General features: G+C 41.2%; 2 protein-coding genes across 2 annotated transcripts; both read right to left on the bottom strand.

The window, feature by feature from the left end:
• Positions 1-4: 4 nt before the first annotated feature.
• On the bottom strand, positions 5-8,647 carry LOC145479679 (lipase member K-like). The gene is made up of 8 exons (XM_081458104.1): positions 8,514-8,647; positions 8,213-8,411; positions 4,555-4,874; positions 3,493-3,736; positions 2,692-2,847; positions 1,945-2,016; positions 1,426-1,494; positions 5-1,152 (listed from the first exon to the last, which is right to left on the bottom strand). Exons 1-8 carry the CDS (start codon positions 8,630-8,632, stop codon positions 874-876), a joined length of 1,458 nt encoding a protein of 485 aa, XP_081314230.1. The 5' UTR covers positions 8,633-8,647; the 3' UTR covers positions 5-873.
• A 6,595-nt stretch (positions 8,648-15,242) lies between these two features.
• Positions 15,243-16,383, bottom strand: LOC145473870 (uncharacterized). The gene is made up of 2 exons (XM_081455084.1): positions 15,981-16,383; positions 15,243-15,805 (listed from the first exon to the last, which is right to left on the bottom strand). Exons 1-2 carry the CDS (start codon positions 16,381-16,383, stop codon positions 15,243-15,245), a joined length of 966 nt encoding a protein of 321 aa, XP_081311210.1.
• Between the last annotated feature and the right edge of the window lie 3,209 nt (positions 16,384-19,592).

Below are 19,592 nucleotides of genomic sequence, written 5' to 3'. Positions count from 1 at the left end.
CCCCCACACAGATAACTTTTGAAATATTTCCATTCTTTTCCATATAACTGAAAAAACATAATGGAATTCCAAACTCAAGACTTTTTCTTGTAGGGGCCAGGGAGGGTAGGGTAACTAAATTCTACACAAGGGAGAAAAAAAATTGACCAGGAGAAAAAAAAAAAAAAAAAAAAAAAAAAACCAGCAGGGGCCAGGGAGGTCAAAATTCCAATGACCCACCATGTCGGGTTTCGCCAGGTCTGTTACAGATGGGTATGCCGTAGGACATGATAATTACACTTATTAAGTATTTAGTATTACGAGTCAGACGGTTCGTATTTTAGAGTTATGCACGTGTTTACCTAGACAATTTATTGCTTGAACTTAATCTGCAAAAAGTGTAATTTTATTCACTGCGCATGTCACGTGGTTTACCGCTAGCGTAGGTCGTTACTTGGCAACATTAGGGAGGGTGCGGCCTCGTATCAGTCCCCTACCAGCCAACCTCCTTCCCAGGACCTTTTCCGTTGCTCAGCGGGAAGGAGGTTGTCCACCAGCGTTTCTGGTATAGTTAACTCACAATGATTATCACAACAGTACTTAACAATGAATGACACTTGCATAACGTCGTTTGCCCACTTTTTATTAGTTATATTTTCGTAACTATGTATAACACATAGAACAAAATAGCGATGAAGTCATTCCTTAATACTTGCACGATTACATAGTTCAACCGTAGCGTGAGCGCGCAAAACAAAAGATTGTAGATAATCGTGAACCCTTGCAGTTTGCGGGCCCCATAATTAACTTCTCACCCTCGTAAACAATAAAAGAGGAAATAAAATACAATAACATTAAAAAGCTTTACTTTCAAGTTAATTCAATTAACTCAGCTCATTTCTCGTCAAATAATTGAAATTCGACCATGTTTGTTCCCAGGGTCAGATCCGTTTCCATCATATTCAGGAGTTTTGAGTACAGGAGTTGAGGCGCATCGTTGCCGAATAAGAAATCAGCGTGGTTCCAACCTTCGATTTCCTTGAAGTACTTCATGTTTGTCAATCGGTTTTTTAGGAGTTCTACATCTTTCGGGCTGGCCAGTTTGTCATTTGAACCTGAGAAAAGTGCTGTCGGAGTCTGCATGTTTTCCACTTTGTACTCCGGAGGTCCGAGCTGCATTGAAGGCAAAGAGATAAAATAATATAAAGTAAACAAATATTGCCGTGGGAACATTGCCCATCACGTTTCTTTATTTTTTATGAGAGCTAGATAGCCCGTCTTTCTATTAAGCCCCCGTTTCGAGTATCGAAGTATCAATATGCGCTCTCCCTTCTTAACGGCCAAATTTCAATCAGAACTAGGAGTCTGTAATACAACTTGAACATTAAAACGACTGGATCTATGTTAATAAAACGTAACGAGGGAAAAGAAAAGGATCTCGAGTACCTGATAGTAACGTCTAAAATTGCCAAAGAATCCATAGTCGAACTTAGTACATTTCTTTGACAGCACCATCTGTAACAGAACGTAAACGGCAATCAGTAATCGTTAACACTTTGACAACAACTGTTAAGACTATTAAGTCCTCTAAGTTAATGAGAAGAGTGTGAATATAAGTTAGCAAAACTCAGTATTCTGTTGAATAATCCCAGTCCGCGACTAAGAGCGTTTTTAGTCTACCCTGGATGGGACGCTAGTCCTATTTTTTAAGCTTTCTGTCGGCCCCGCTTTCTTGAGACTGGTCTCGCTTGGGAGAGGAGCGCAGGCTCAATTTTCTCAACAACGGACAAGTCTACTCATACCCAGCTAATATCACATCTTGGTACTCAAAAACAATGGCACAAAATTGTTTATTTCACCGAGATTGGCTCATAGCAGCGTTGTGGGCGCAGTACAGAGGGGTACGAAAAAGTGAGGGAATAAAAATTAAAGCACCGACTAGTGATCATCTTCAAGTAAACGCACCTGGCCAAAGTGAACAAAGTTCTTAAATGACGTGCCGGATCCCCAGTGAGACAAGATGACAGGAACTCTCGACTGAACAGAAATCAGAAATAACGATGTTAGTATATTAAATATTAAACTCCAATATTTCGATCGAAGTATGCTATAGAAAGACTAATTTCCTCTTTTTGTAAACTGTATGGATTCGTCTAAACAATGCTAAGCAAAAGGTCGAACTCTTCAACTCCTCTTTCACACGGTGGTTACTGATATCTTTATCGTATAAAAACAAGAGGACATATCAGGGATCCAGTGCACAGGACTGAAATTTGTTTCCGTAAAGAGATGAACTGAAACGGTTAGCAAAAAAGTAAAAACAATTTTGCTGCCTCTTTCAATACACACCTTTCTCAAAACGATAAATTTTCATAACCATAAGTTTCAGCCTGAAGAAGAAAACATAATGTACGAAAAATGTTGCTTTAGGACTGGAGTTCCACCTCGGTCTTTTCTTGCCGTGTTATTAATCAGCTTTCAATGCAGTTATACTGTTGTGCTTCCATCCTCATCCTCGGAAAGCCATGAGCAGTAAGTTATGGCGTGACAAAGTAAACCCAGCATAAATCGAAGCGACGAAAGTTACCGCCTTGTTTGTATACTTTTTTTCCGTTGAAATTTTGCCAGGTTTACTTCGCCCGCCCCACTTTCCTACCCCTGGGTCTCTGAAGATGCTTCATCCTAAGGATAGTGTTGTCAATGGGTTCATACCATGTTTATGTTGGCGCTGTCAAATCCGAACAGCTCTTCTGCGAAGTCGTAACAGACCTTCTCCGAAAGGTCGCCGCCACACACTTCCTTCTCCGTCAGCATTTGTATGAGCTCATTAGTCATCATTTTTCCACCCTTGAGGGTCGGGAAAACTCGCTGCGGAGGAAGGACAGTCATTTTGCAAGATTAAAGTATATAGATGAACAAAGGTGAGAAACTTAGACAGTAATCAACACGATGTTGAAAAAGCTAAGTTGACAGCTATAGTGAATTCGTGTAGCTGACTTTTCGAGTGTCAGCCCTTCTTCAGGGCAAAGACGTCTGCCTCATGTACTGTATAGTAATCCAAGAGCGTATTTCTAGCCCTGAAGGCTGAAGTTTGGCACGTTACTCACGATTTAACACTTAAGGTTAACTGAACCTAAATCAAAATGGCTCACCACAACCGGCACATAACTCCTGGTTCCATAGCAAGAAGCGACTAGTTGTACTTCTCATTCCCCCTCCCCCCGCTCCACCCCTACTCTGGAGAGGATGCTACTCAACCGCGGCTACTTTCTTCTTCTCCCAGTATTAGTTCATTTTACCCCAATACCACACAGCTGTTTGGCTGGAGAAAGCTTTTGTGAGAGTTAAGAGTAATGCCTAATTAAGAAGACCAAGAACACAAAGTTATTCACTTCAGCACTCGAACTCAGACTACTTCCGCGCAATGTCAAAATTGACAGCAAAAAAATAAAGAGCACCAAAGATTTACGGTATAAGTCTGTAGACCAGCGTATATTATAAAATACAACTCACTATTATTGGATACAAGGCGTACGCAGCGGAGATGATGAAATCCGAGCAGTATCCAACGGTGTAGACTGGAGCCAAGGCGAAAAACATCCTTACTTTGCTCGCCAACTGGGGATTGCTAGAGAATCCTGTGAAGCCGATCAGAGTTCCCTGGGAGTGACCCACATAAAACAGCTGCTTCTCTCCGCTCACGTTCAGTGCATGGTTCAACATGGCCGGCAGATCATATTCAGCCATTTCTTGCCAGCTATAGAAAAAAAAAGGCATTTTACAGGCTAAGTGTTATGTTACACGATGAGGTGTTTTCCCCTCGAGCGGCTTTCTCCTAAGTGTCGATAGTATTTCGCATTTGCTTTTGTCTTAGTGATTGGTGCGAAAAAACAAACAAAAACAAACAAAAACAAAAAAAATTCGCGCCACTTTCTCATTCAGCTAGTCAATCAGAAGTAAACCCAAAACCAATCGTAAGCGGTTCACACACGTTTTCTTGCGCTTTACGTCAGCTACATGTATTTGTTTCGAGTTTTGATTGGTTCTCGAGATTACCTGTGTCCTTTGTGATTGGGCATGGTGATTACGTTGATGTCGGTTTTACCACATTTAATCAAATGCTATGCTTTGAGAAAGAGTGAAAGCTCGAAACGCCTTATCTCCTTTACCAGGGCAAGAAATGTGCCTTTTTCAAGAAGGCAGCTGAGAGTGTTTCACTCAGTCAGGTACAACAGCAAAACAGTTTGTTTAAAAAGTAACGGCCGGCTTAAAAGGTATAAACACATGTTTCCTAAAATTTGAAAGTTTACGAAAGGCTTTTAGCTAAGTGCTCACGAATTCTCTGGTCCAAGTTCACCAAATGACACTTTTTTTAAAAAAAATAATGTCTGAAATCAAAGACAGAACTGTTTTGTGATGACGTTATAACCGGGACGTGCAACCAATCAGAGAGCACATTGTCACTGCCACCGAGCAGACAGTGTCTTTCCATAGGTGACCTCTAATTCAAGCTTGCACACCGTACATTCCACGATAGGATAAAACGTGATTTACGCTGACTCGAGTTCACATTACCTCCAATCCCAGAATGCATCCTCACTCGGGTCCAGTTTTACATGCCTCTGTGAGTATTTGTTACCCCGGATGTTTCCAAGCCAAACATCAAAGCCCCTGTCTGCCAAGATGTAACCAAGACTATCTGAAGGCCCGTTTAATACCCAATTGGTGCTATCCATGGTCAAACCATGCTGAAGAAAAACAACTGGTTTGGGAGATCCGCCGCTTTTAATAGTGTTTCTGCCGTGTGGAATCCGCTGCAAGTTTAGAATGTAGCCATCCTGTGTGGTGACGTAATGTTCCTCTACAGGATAACCTCTGTCTCGGATCAGTTCGCTCTGCGATGTGGAAAGATAGATTGAACATTGAATGTATTTAGACTGGTTGGGGAGGGCACTGACTGAACAATTCTGCTGATCAAACTGTTTAAAGTGTCGAGTGTCAAGTATTTGATCAAGTTGCTTGATATTTACATGGGAACAATATTTACACCGGCTGCTATGTCAACTATCAAACACCCTAATCTCCCCCTATCCGAAGATCACTCTTGGTACTGACGGTTTTCATAACAGACTCCGCAACAGCGACCTGGGGAGTGAATCAGTAAACTCTGGAAAAAGAAGCCCCTTCGTGTGCTCAAATTGCTTCTTCGTATGCACGAACTGATGTGGTATGGCAATTTTGCCAGAATAGAGGAGAATCGAGCGTTTCAAGGTTAAAAAGGTATAGATAAACAAAACAGTGCCATGGATTTGAGATAGTCAAAGTATTACATGTATTTCACGTATTTCCTCCTGCCGTGTTGCCCTTGGCCTGGCCGCAACAAAACAAAAGAAGACTGTTATCTTACGATTGACAATACAATAAACAACCAATCAAGCTTCACACACTGAGAAAATTAACTTTCACGTCTTAAATCACTGGTGACACAATGTCCCCCATTCTCGGGTAATTTTGGCATTTCTGGACAGTAAGGTGCCATAACCAGCGATCAGGCGATCTTTTTTAAAGGAATGAGATTTAGAGAGGAAGAATACGATCACAGGTTAAAAGTGCCGCACTAAGACCTCACGCTAAGAGTCCTAGTAATTATATAACGTACTTTCGATGCAGTCTTCACAAGACTATCTAAACCGTTACATTATTATTGTTGTTCTTTACCTCAGTTTTGTTTTAGTTGTTACAAGCTTCGATAACTAATCGTTGAGGTGACAGACGAGTTCACCTTGGATAGAAAACACAAGAGTGCAGTCACTGCACTCTTTTTTCTTTATATAAGCATATTATACTTTTTATATATGTATACAAGCATATTATACTGTTTTTCCGGCTTAGACAAGATATTCTCAACTTTTCTACCGATTTTAGGCTGAGAATATTCTTGTGAATACACACGTGTATTCTTAGATTAGAGGAATGCAAAGGGCCCTCTGCCGACAAAACGTCAGATTACCTGTCCTTTACATTCTTTTTATATGAGAATATATTTTATAAGAATATTGAGGCTGAAATTTGCGAAATTTTATACCCGAGGCCGAGATTTTGAAGAGTATAATTTTCTCTAAAAGGCAAAACTAGCTAAAAGCAACAAAAACAGCATTAGCTATATGTTCGATGCTAAAAACATTTCTGGAAGACGTTATGTGCCATCATATTAGGCTTTAATGCCTGTAGACTGCCTCCAAAATTACTTTTATAAGTCTTGCAGTATTTTGGCGATCCCGTAAGGCGAGTCAAAATACAAATCACGTGTAAATTTTTATCATTTTTTTTCCTAAACATTTTTCATGTCAGGTCAAAAGAACTGCGTGCAAAGGTAAAACATACAAATGGCAAAAAAAAAAAATAAATAAATAAAATAAAATAAAACTGGCAGAAACATTTTGGGCTTTACGTCTTTCTTTGCTAGTTTACGACACCGGAAGACGTTCAGCCCAGAGTAGCAGCCTAAAAACCTCCAGTCTCATTGTAACGTCGGCACTAAGATGAAGCAAAATAAACAACAGAGCCAGTGTTCTAGTGATTTCAATTATTTGCATTAGGAAACTAACGTAAGAATAGATCTCGACGTAGGCCAAAAGGAAAATATAACCTAGTAGCGTGCTTAAGATGAACTTCTCGTGTTGTTCCGGGCATTAGGGAGTTTAAGAACCCACGACGGCGACGCCGAGGGCAACGTCGATTAAAAAATGAATTTATATTTTACCTACGAATCTCGCGGTACTCTAAAGACATTTACTATGTTTATCACTGATAAAACTATCACAAAAGTAAATGTAAAACACAGCGATAAATTTGAAATGTAAATTTGAAAATTAGCCGTCGTAGTTCACGTTCTCTAGACAACGCAGAATTTGGTCATTTCACGTTGTTGTTTTGCAGAGGACGGCAAAGAAATGTACCAAGAATTGTAACGTACGTGCACAGCCATTTTTGTTTAGTAACGTTCCTGTTGCCGTTGCTGTCGTGGTTTTCTTAAACTCCCTATTTTACGCAACAACAAAGCCATCTTTGAATAGTCCGGGTGGTTATTGTCGATATTTCTGAAGACGGAAATTATCGATTGTCACCGAATCAGCATACAATTTAATATTCTTTACGCTAATAAAAAAAAAAATTACACAAAATTGGTTCAGCACTGACGACGTATGTACGTTTTTGTGAGGCCTTGCACCACATGGGAAAGTGAAACTAAAACTCGCCGGAATCGCCTTGAATGCAGTTACGCAATCCCCGTTTATAATGCTCAGAGATCCCAAAGAGCCTGGAGACTGTAAAGTTCCTGAATTTGGCATAGCAACCATTTATTCATATTTCCTGCGCTAAAAGCGCTGATAACCATTTAGAAGAACAACTTTCCTCATAAAGCTTCAAGTCAGTTAGACTAGTCATTGTTCCTAACGTAACAAAAATTGGTAATGAAAAACTATTAACACAATCGAATTAGTCGCGAATAGTCCGAATAGTGCAGCCTGGAATTAAAATAACGTTTCGAGGTATCTTTTCACACAATTAGGTTGGATGGTACGGTCGAAGGTGTGTCGGAGGAGGGGGAGGGGAGCTGTATAAAAGCAGTGAAGGGATAGCGCTCGCTCGTCTTATGACAGTCTCTTTATATTACCTCTGACCTGTTTCCTCTTTTCTCCGAGTGGGGCAAGATTGAAAAGCCGGAAACCTGACTTACATGGCGAAAGGGAAATGTAAGCATGTAGCGTAGAAATGCAATTAAACAGTCACGTCTCAGTCCATCTGTACGTAATTTATCAGAAAGTACTACGTGAACTAAATCCAACTAAGATTGGCACTCGGCATAAGAAGAAACTACAGAATTTGGTAGACAATGTGGTAAGATGTCTGCCCTGCGGGGACTACCCAGACTACCCCACTGATTCAACGCAGTCTATTTTTCTTTACGTTTTTAAATAGTTGCACCCCCTTTGCTCCCGACGAGACAAATAATAAATAATTCTACAAGAACGTGAACGTCTTATCTGTTTGGGTGCAAAACGTGTCACTCCACTGGATCGATTGCCGAAAAAAATATATAGCACTTGAAAGTCGTCACCAAACGAACATGAAACGAGTTCAGAGTCCATTCTTTCTTTCTCAAAGGTTTTCCAATTGTGTCATATAAATGGCATACCGTGTTCTTTAAAAGAAGCAAAAATCATCTTACCGCATTCCGATAAATGTCGGGGTCCTCACTTTGTTCTTGAAGCTTTAAAGGCGCACAACTCGACAGCGAGAAAAATATTGAAGCCACCATTATGCATTTCGTCAAAATTTTAAAGTCCATTGTTGACAGGATTGGAGCACGCAATAGACAATTTATAATCTCTACAGCAGAAGCAGGCGAAGAAAACGAGGTCCAAAATCTGAGAAAAAAATTGGCGCACAAATGAAGATTAACAAGTACTACGAAAGACGGCAACGAAGACATACAAAGTTAAGAAATTTGGAAAGATAAAATTGCGTACCTCTTCAAGACCTGAGCTGTTGTCTTGACAGATTTCGATCCAAAATGCCTGAAAGTTTTTATGGAGTGCGTATTAAATGAACCTTTACAGTATCCGGTCACAAGAAGTTTTACCCACATGCTGCGCGGAATTAAGTTACAATATCTCATCAAAGAGATCGAACAACAGGAAAACCAACAGCGAAAGGCACGGGAAGGAGATTTGCGACCTCAGTGACTGACCCATGTCCCTGATGATCATTTAGTGTTCAAACTAAGAATAATAACTGGAAAACACCCTATTACAGGAGATGCTAAAATGAGAGACTTCACTTCTTCCTCAACACTGCTTTTATTTTAGCTTTTAATGGTATGTTAGGATTTTTATTGCGCAACACGCAACATTGAGTTAACACTATTCTAGCCAGCAGTCCGGGCCAGCAACCGGATGTCTCAAAATTCGGTGATGTAGACTGACGCACGCTACACTATTCTTGACACGTGCTTCGACACGTGCACGGTAGTGAATGTCACAATTTAGAGGCTGTTTCCATCGATGATTACGTTTTGTTTCGGAACACAAGACAAAACAGAGGATAGATTTCTGAGTTTTTTGGTTTCATTGTCTAACCGTAACTTATTACACGACTAAGTTAGTTCATGCAAAAACTTTGTCATTATCGTAGTCCAAAACTAAACCAGCAAGACGCCTAAAGGCGATTCCGTGGGATGCTTTTGCTAGGGAGCGTAGCATTGGAATGAATTGCGAAGTTACAGTTAAGTGTCACGATTAATCAGTTAGATCAGCCATAGAAATCACTGTAGAAAGTCTTGAAGAAACGGTCACTGTGTTTGCAGTGGAAAATAGGGTAGGCGGGAAATTACTGTGAGAGAAGAGCATCCTTCCCCGGCTCCTATTTCTTCTTTCCGGGTGATCTAACTGAAATAATATTGCAATGTGGAAAATGAAATTTGTTTTTTTTTCTTCTAATGAGGCCATATCACTTACGTTGAGAACTGCCAGCAAATCTTGAGACATGAATGGTAACGCGACGATTTAATTATTTGAAGACTAAAATATTGTGAAGGGCTGTATTGCCATCAATAAACGTAACGAATCTACTAAAACATTGACAGACTAAAGCAATGATTGTCTTTTATATAATTAGGAGCCCTTTTTTGTGAGAGAAGAACTGAAGCACATTAACAAAAGTATTGATTGTCCGTAGAGGCTAACTTGTGCAAGAGAAAAACGTAACGCCACGTAACGCAACTGGTATATTCACGGAAAACATCGACACCAACCGTTTCAAAAATTCGCTGAAATATTTGTTAGTTTGCAGTTGAAGATATTTAAGCCTCGAGAGTTTTACTTTATCGAAACTTTCACAGTTCAATCCATGAGTCTACAGTCATGCTAAGTGTATGTTTAAGGTTTTGTGTATTTTTGCTGACATTGAGCTTACCTGTTTACCAGAACGCACATGTGAATAGTGTTTGCGAGAAGGTTTATTCCGGTCGATGTTTATTCTATTTTCAGTGTTCCACTGTTAACATTTATAAATACAAAGGGAAATATTTGTTAAGAAGAATTCCTCATGCTTCTCATGATCTCTCATGGAAGCTTTAATCCTTTCGTTATCTGGAATAAACAAGCACACATTATCAATGCCAGTTGCGTTACGTTACGTTACGTTTTCTCTCACTCAAGTGAGCCTCTAATGACAATCAATACTTTTGTTAATGTACTTCAGTTCTTCTCTCAAAAAGAGAAAAGCTTCTAATTATATAACAGACAATCAGTGATTTAGCCTGTTAATGTTTTAGAAGATTCGTTACGTTCATTGACGGCAATACAGCCCTTCACAATATGTTAGTCTTCAAAATAATTAAAACGTTGCGTTACCATTCATATCTCAAGATTTTCTGGCAGAAAATGGAATTTGTATTTTTCTTTTCTAATATGGCCTCATAAGAAAAATTAAAAAATACAAATTCCATTTTCCACGTTACAATATTATTTCAGTTAAACACCGGAAAGAAGATATAGGAGCCAGGGAAGGAGACCAAGGCTCTTCTCTCACAGTAATTTTCCGCCTACCCTATTTTCCACTACAAACACAGTGACCGTTTCTTGAAGACTTTCTACAGTGATTTCTATGGCTGGTCTAACTAATTAATCGTGGCACGTTACTGTAACTTCACAATTCATTTCAATGGTACGCTCCCTAGCCAAAGCATCCCACGGAATCGCTTTTAGGCGTCTTGTTCAATGAATATCGTGTGTGAATATCGTTTGTATAGCTTCGTATGAATATCGTATGAACGTCGTATGTCAACGTGTTGTTTGTTTAGTTTGTTTCGTTTGGCAAGCCGAGTGAACAGTGAACTCCTTGGTTCGATGCGTAACACAGAGTTCAGCGGTGCGTAGTGGGTGAAACAAGAACAGAGACGTAATAAACAACTAACTATATATCTGCCATGTGCGTTCGCTACGGATAATGGTGCAATCCGACCGAGAGGGAATAGGACCGAGAGAGCCTCGGTCCTAGTCCCCAACATCTCCCCTCTTGCAAAACGTACAAGTTAAAGAGTAAAGCAAGAAGTGTCAGTTAAGACAGACGAGACTAGGTCAATTCATAGTCTCTGAACCTTGAAGGAGGTTTAATTATCCGGGTTCGCGTTCTGGTGTTCTCTGGGGAAGTCTCTGAAGTGGTACTTTCTGGTGTGGGTCTAAGGGGTCTGACTTGGTTAGCCTCGGATGCAGGGTTCTCTGTGTTGTCGCCTGTGTTGGCGTGAGTCGCAGGGCCCTCTGTCTCGCTGGGTGTGGCGGTTTCCGTAGCTGGCTCTTGTAGTAGAGTCTGCACAGGTGGTGCGGAGTGGGTACTGTTTTCTTCAGTCGGAGACGCTATGGGAAAGTTCCTGCTTGGAGGGTTTGGCTCGCAGCTCGATGGCGGAGTGCTGTCAAGTGTTGGTAGATTAGATTGTGGGGCTGCTGGCTTGATGTGGACACGGTTTCTACGGATACTGTTAATCGGGGTTTGAATGGTGTAGGATCGAGGTGTGTCTCGCGAAATGATCGTGCCACATATCCAGGACCGACTCTTTTGTGTCGCTGGTGGTTTCGCATAGACGCGGAAGCCAATACGCAGACGACTGTGTGTTTTGGATGCTGACCTGTCGTAGTATTGTTTACTTGCAGTCCGCTTAAGGCTGAGTTCTTGAGCGACCATCTCCGGGTTGAGTGGCGATGGCTTTAGAAGGTGGTCTGGTGTTGGTAGGGTAGTTCTTGTCCTTCGGCAAAGCATGCGCTGTGCAGGTGAGGAAGTGTGTCCCTGGGGTGGGGTGTTCCGGTAATCAAGCAGCGCGGTTTGAAGGTCATCCGCTTTCTTTAACATATCGATTTGGACACTTTGACGGCGGCTTCGGCTCTTCCATTTCCTTGGGGGTGGTATGATGAAGAGGTTTTGTGTTGGAATCCGTATTGGGTGGCAAAATCGTCATGCTCCTTGCAAGCGAATTGTGGGCCATTGTCAGTATGGCATATCTGTGGGATGCCAAAGCGGGCAAAGTGAGCCTTGGTCTTGCTAATGATTGTGGCTGCGAGGGTATCCTGAAGTTCGTCGACCTCTGTCCAATCCGAGAACTGGGAGACGGTGATCAGGCAATCCTTCTTTTCATGGGTACAGATGTCTTGGCTCACCAATTGCCATGACCGCCTTGGAATTGGCAAGGATTTCATGGGTTCCTTGGCTAGGGTTTTATCATATTGGGCACATATGGGGCAGTTGTCACACATGTCTGATATTGCCTGCCTCATGCACGGCCAGAAGAGAACTTCACGAGCCATGCGGATGTTTGATTCTGCACCGAAGTGATTCGCGTGTATTTTGCGTAGCATTGCTGACTGCATGGTTTCTGGGACCAGTACTTGTGGACCCTTGTAAATTACTCCATTGTTTACTGTTAGTTCCTCTCTGAAGCTCAAGTATGGGCGGAGATTGGTGGCCAGGTGTTGTTTATTCTCGGGCCAGCCGTGTGTGATGGTGTGTTGGAGGTTGGTAAGAGTGGGATCCTTTTGAGTTTCTGTCGTGAGGAGTTGTTCTCTGACGTCGGTTAGTCTGGGGTTGTGGTCATTGTATGAGTTTTCTAGTTCAAGGCGGAAGACTTCAAATCCCGTTATTTTCGCATGTGTTGGGTTGGGTAGGGCGGTACGAGAAAGTGTGTCTGCGATGTGAAGGGTGGTGCCTTTCTTGTACTGTATTGTGAACTGATATCGTTGGAGTCTCATGAGCATGCGCTGAAGACGGGCAGGTGCTTTGTTTAGGGGTTTCGGCAGATGGTCTCGAGAGGTTTGTGGTCTGTGTGCACTGTCACATCTAACTTCCCAAAAAGCCAGTGGTCGAATTTGGCAAACGCGTTGCAGATCGCGAGGCATTCTTTCTCTATTTGGGAGTAGCGTTGTTCTGTGCTGTTGAGGCTGTTGGAAGTAAACGCAACGGGCTGGAGTTTACCCTCTGCGATTGGTTGGAGGAGGGCACCACCTAGACCTTCTTCGCTGGCGTCAACTTGGAGTACCACAGGTTTCCCCAGATCGTAGTACTGGAGGGTTGGGGCAGTTGCAATTAACTTCTTTGCGCTGCTGAATGCGTCAGCTTGGGCCTCTGACCAGGAGAATCGGATGTCCTTTTGGATGAGGGCTGTAAGGGGTCTTATGGTGGTACTCAGGTTTGGGCAATGCGGTAATAGGTAGTTGGCCATGCCAAGGAACCGTTGGAGGCTAGCTCTGTTTCTCGGTGTGGGCATGATGGTTATTGCAGCGATTTTGTCGGGGTCTGCTTTCATTCCGTGTTTCGTGATGATATTGCCCATAAATTTAACTTCCGGTGGCTTGAATTGCAGCTTCGTAGGGTTGAGTTTTATGTTCTCTTTGAATTGAACCTTTTCACTACGTTAATATGGCCATCTATTCCATTTTAAATACGTAAATATCAGAAACTGAACCCACATCCTGTTTTCAAACTTCTGATGCAGATGATGTTAACTAATATTCCGTTAAATCCCTTATAAGAAATCCCCGTAAGGGTTGATTATTTGCACGAACAATTCTCATAGTTTTACCCACATACATCAGTTGTCCGTACCTATTTATGTAAAGCACGTAACGATAATAGGCAGCTCGGAAGATCGCAAGAAGAAGACACAACAAAATACAGATGACGAGAAACCCAAAACTTGCTGCACAGCTATGAGTGTCGCAAGGATTCTTTTAGCTGTTATTTAAACCTTAGATGCAGCCTTTAATTGGAAATTAAACGAGACTTACCTGTAAGTTGAAGTTTGATTTTAATTCTGTGAATCATCAGCCGGGAGTGAACGGAGTGGTACGAGAGAGCGTAGCGCAATGTATTAATCAGGCTTTAGAGTGCCCAATGATCGCCTCAATGATTACCAGACCACACTGGGTGGGGATATAAACTGAAATAGGGTGGGGGTACCACTCCCTTCACTCCCGGCTGATGATTCACAGAATTACAATCAAACTTCAACTTACAGGTAAGTCTCGTTTAATTTCAAATTCTATCCATCATCCGCCCAGGTCGTGAGGGACTGGTACGAGATTTTAGAGCAATCATAGAGACATCATTGGAATAAATTGTAAACAAAACATCCATGCAAACTCAAACATGATTTATTAGTCATGTAAAATGTTATACTTGTGTAACACAACATGGCAATGCGAGCTTAACTCGTACTAGTGATATTTAACTACATGAGAGAAAAGATCAATTGTCAATTGTCATTGTCTGCCAAATGCAAAATCGTGTCACCAAAATTGAATGCATTATCGGCTGGTTTATGATAGTAACGTCGAAATGTCATCTCATTAGACCAGCCTGCTGACGTCATGATACCTTTGATATTGACATTCCTCTCTGCCAAGAAGGAGGTTGACGCAGAACGAGTACTGTGTGCTGTAAACTTAGACACATCAATACTAGCAGATTACAGGACATTCTTGCACCACCTGGATATGGTGTCTTTGCTTGCTGGGTCATGAGGTTTGACATGGCTTAGAAGTAGTTGACAACAATCATTTCGAAGGACTCGGGTTTTCTTAATGTATTCCTGTAAATGTTTAACAACAAATAAATTCTCATCCTCTGGATATGCCAGAAACTCAACTGGTTTGAGGTGGGTAACCACACGACTTTGCTTAACTTTCTCAGTAATTACAAAGGTACATTTGAGGTCTGAGAGCTCCATAGTTTTGATTGAAAAGAATTTGACTGTCTGACATCTTTGTCTACTCAAAAGGGTTAACAAAGAGTTAGCTTTAAAGTCAACTCCTTCAAGGAAAGCACTGATAAAGATGCACCTTTGCGGAAATAATTCAACACAGTACTCAAATCCCAAGTAGCCGTGTATCTAGGTAAGGAAGGACGAAGTTCATAAATTCCTTTCATAAAACGCTTCACAATGGGAAGTTGTCCAACTGGGAGCGATGAGTTGATATTAAGCTGAAGTACAGAGGGTAACATGCTTTTTGCTGTGTTCACGGTGCTGTAGGACAGTCCGTTCTCATGTAACATGGATAGGAAGCCAAGAACTACAGGTAAATGTGGAGAGAGAACATCACACTTCTTTTCTTTGCAGAACTCTATCCACTTCTTTAAGTGAGACTGGTACTGAGCTGTTCTTCCCTCACGCCAGGAGGCAGTGATAATTTTAATAGAACGTTCAGTAAATCCTAATCCTGCAAGTTGTTGTTGGACAGTAAGCAAATAAGAAGAGACATGTTCTTGTGAAGAGGGTGTACAGTTGTTGGTGTTGCTGGTAGTCTCAGCAGACTCTTTGAGGGGTGAAGCTTGACTGGAGGAAGGAAGAGGAGAGATGTCAGCAGAGGGTAGCATGCTTCAGTTGGCCAGTCGGGAACCACTACCACACCAGTTGCCTGATCCTGAATGATTTTCTGTAGCACCTGTAAAATACAGCTGGAAGGAGGAAAACAGTAGAGTTTCTTATTAGCCCATGAAATAGTGAAGGCATTTATGAATGATGCCTCAGGGTCTGGTCTAAATGAGCAAAAAACAGGCAATTGCTTATTCAGACGAGAAGCAAATAAATCAATCTCTGGTTGAAGATTAAGGGTCTTGAGGGCCCCAGTCAACAGTTCAGAGTTGAGCATCCATTCAGTATCTTGGGAATGAAAATGCCCAGATTCACCATCTGCAATCACATTGGAGGAACCGAGAATATGGGCTGCTGTAAGCCAAGTTATGTTATGTGAAATGCAGAATTCCCAGATCTGCACTACAAGGGAATTACATTCCTCACTATGACAAGTAACCATGTACGTTGTTTATTTGAGAGACAGCAGAGGTATTATCAATCATTATTTTAACATGTTTGCCAGAAAGGGACGAATGGAAACACTGGAGAGCAAAAAATGCTGCAAGCAGCTCAAGGTAATTTATGTGATTCTCACCTTCTGTGGGGAGCCACATCCCACCTGTTGATTTATCATCCATAACTGCACCCCACCCCCGAAGGGATGCATCTGAATACAAAGCTACATCTACTGGTGCGCAACGGATGGTGTTAAAACTGTTGTCAAGGTTACATAGCCACCAGTTTAGTTCAGAAATACCATTGTGTGAGATGCACATTGTCTCCTCAAAATTCCCTTTGGCTAATTTTAGAGCAGCAACCTTGTTCATTTCTAAATTTCTGTAATACAGGGCTCCATACTTGACACCTGGTAAACTGGAAATTAGGTGACCAATAACTTTGGCAACATCACGGATTTTGACACAAAAGGAGTTCCCAAGAAAACAAGACAAGAGTCTTTTTATCTTGGCTATCTTGTCTTGGGTGAGGCTAACTGTCATAAAGACAGAATCTATGATAAAACCGAGAAAAACAAGTACAGTCGCTGTTGTGGGACTATAACTGATTTCTCTGGGTGTATGACAAGACCGAGGTTTTCAAACAATGTGATAGCAGCAATAACATTGGCTATGCACTTCTGTTGGGTTTTGCCTTGTAGGTATTGATCGTCAATATACCCAGATATGATATGACCACATTGTCTCAAAAATGCTAAAGGTGGTTTCATCATCTTTGTAAACTTTCTTGGGCAGGTGCATAGACCATTTGGAAGGGCTGTGTACTTGTAAAGGGTACCTTTGTAAGAGAACTTGAAAAATTTTTGGAAATCAGGATGGATCTTCACACTATAATATGCATCTTTAAAGTCCAAACTGGCCATCCAGCAGTTTGGTGTGACAAGGTTCAAAACTGTATGAATAGACCCCATCTTAAAATGTGAGTTTTCAACAAAACTATTTAACTTTTTTAAATTATGAATGAGTCGCACACTACCATCTTTCTTGGGAACTGAGAATATAGGAGATATAAACTCTCCTAACTCATGCTGACATGGGACAATGACTTTCTTTCCTTGCAGCGAGCAAATTTCTGCTTCAACAAGGGCAACATGGTCTTTACAGACAGCGTTGGGAGGATATGATAGCTGAATAGGATAGGAAGAAAATTCAATTGTTTCACCAACAATTGTACGCAAGATATGAGGATCTGAGGTCAATTGCGTCCATTCCTCATAAAATAAAGATACCTGGCCAGCTCTAAAGGACTGAACTTTTAGTCTTAGATAAGGTATTAGGTGAGCCTTGACATAACTAGGAAAATTACTTACTGGAGTTCTTAAAACCTCGAAGTCTTGGTGAACTTTTTCTTGAATGAGGCTGAGCCGTGAGTTGCTGTTGATTTGGGAGGATTGAAAGTCCTCCCTCTGTTCACTAAAAAACGCTTCTGCTGATATTTGTTATTGTCTTGTTTAGAATGGCCAGTGCTCCGTTTGTAGTGTCTGGCATCAGAACTGTTGTTGGTCATGATCTTATAAGTGGTCCTCAATTCTTAAAGTGTTTTAGCTAAATCGTTCTCAAAAAGGAGTTTCCCTGGTTTTCTACTTCTCGGGCATGCTAGACGGAAATCCTGATGCAAAAAGGATTTTAAGGCATCCCTTCTTTTGTAAGATAGTTCTGTACAAACATGACCTAGCAAAGCCACAGAATCCAACAAGGGGTTAATCAATGCTTTGTAGCTGGGGATGGTTTTCTTTTCTCTGTGCTCAAGAAGCTTCTCAGTTGTGCAAATAATAGCACTTGACACTTTCACAAGTGTGTCTTGTAATGCTGAAGTTCTAATGTCTGAGCGTTTGGCGTTTGCCGGAAGTTTGCTCCAAATTTCCTCGTTTACTTTGGCAACAAGCACATTGTCACAATTACTTGGCTTCTCATATTTTGGAGAATTTCCTTTCTCTTCTCCACAGAATACTCTGCATTGAATTTCCCATTTACTAACTCAGCAAGGCCACTTGCAATTGGCGGACCTGTGTCTTGTGAACACCTCAGAAAAGAGCTGATTGCAGACAACAAACTAGCGTTGTGGGAGTCTCCATCCTCCATATCCTCGAGGACGGTATCCTCTATTTCATCGATATCACCACCTCCAAACAAACTTAAGGCATCTGCCTCACTTGCATCATGTTGATGCTGCGTATTTGCTTTCTCTGAAGCATCGTTTTCGTCCTCGTCTGAGGACATTTCGTTGGCTTTCTGTGAAGCCGTGTAAGATTTCCTTCGTTTGGATGTTTTTGTTTCATCGTCAGGAAATGACCGTTTGTGGCTTACTAGCTCTTGAAGCAAGCTGTTTCCCGAATCGATGCTAGCTTTCATACTATTTAGCACAGCGATGAGAGTGTTAGACTCTTGCTCACTTTGCTTTTCCGTGGTACTATCGTTGCTGTCAGTGGCGGCCATTTTCCTTTGAAAGAAAACAGAAAAACGCGGGAAAACACAAAGTGGCACAAAACCGCTTCAATACGGTGCAAAAAAGGCAGCAATATTACCTCTCGAGATCCCTGGAATTCAGCCAAAAGGAAAACGAAATTCAGACGGTTTAAAGACCCAACAAACAGCATAAAAACCCTTAGAAAAATCTGTGGGAAAACACCTCTTCGCCTGCTCAATGCGAAAGCACGGCACAACTGATTAATGCATCGCGCTACGCTCTCTCGTACCAGTCCCTCACGACCTGGGCTGATGATGAAACAGAATTAAGTAGTGATGGGTGTAATTCTGGGTTACCATAGGGGTGAAAATATCCAAGCTCGAAAAAAAATGTACCGTTATTTGCATACGTCTGCTTTAAACTACATGAAAACTGACATCTCCATACTTCATTAAGTTCACCCAATACATGTAATTAATGATTAACATGTAGAAATAATTGTCCAAGCGACAAACTAATCTTTGAATTCGAATTTAATTCGTTATTTCTGGCATTATTTGACAAATCTCTTCGTAGTTTTACCTTTTCCTTGCTTTTTATGGCCAATTTTGCCAACTTTTAAGTTTTTGTTCGCTCAATGTGTTCATAGCCACCGTTCGGTATCCAAAAAAGCTTGAAATCATATTAAGAAAAAATACGTTAGAATAATTGCGTCACGATTGAAAGGAAAGTCTCTTAGTAACCAAATATAATATGAAAGCGTTTGTCGATTTAAGAGAAAGAACAACTTATTTTTTATATATATATATACCTTTTCTCTTGCATCTTTAAAAGTTCACAACTTAAAACTTAAATTCACAATTTAAAATAAAAAGCTCGTTGAAAGGAATGAAACATTTCAGATAATGAAAAAACAAACAAACAAAAATCGACGACGTCCATTTTGCAGATCATGCATGCGCCAGATTATGTATGTATTTTTAATATTTATATTCTCTTTTGATAACCGTCTTTCTCCCTTTCTTTAGACGGTCGTTGGGTAGAAAAGTAAATGCTGTACCATCAACGAGATTTTCGTTCACATTCGCCTCAAGAAGTAATACAGTAAACTGTACGGGAATGCATTGTTTAAAATCAGGGAACAGAGAACAGGGAAATGGGAAATGGGAAATGGGAAACAAATACAAGAACATGAACGAGAAACGAAAACGGGAAACGAAAAGGGAAACGAAAAGGGAAACGAAAAGGGAAACGAAAAGGGAAACGAAAGAGGGGAACGGGGATT

This window comes from Orbicella franksi, chromosome 2 (assembly GCF_964199315.1).
Source record: "Orbicella franksi chromosome 2, jaOrbFran1.1, whole genome shotgun sequence".
Lineage (NCBI taxonomy): Eukaryota > Metazoa > Cnidaria > Anthozoa > Scleractinia > Merulinidae > Orbicella > Orbicella franksi.
This window is presented reverse-complemented; position numbering and strand designations above follow the sequence as displayed.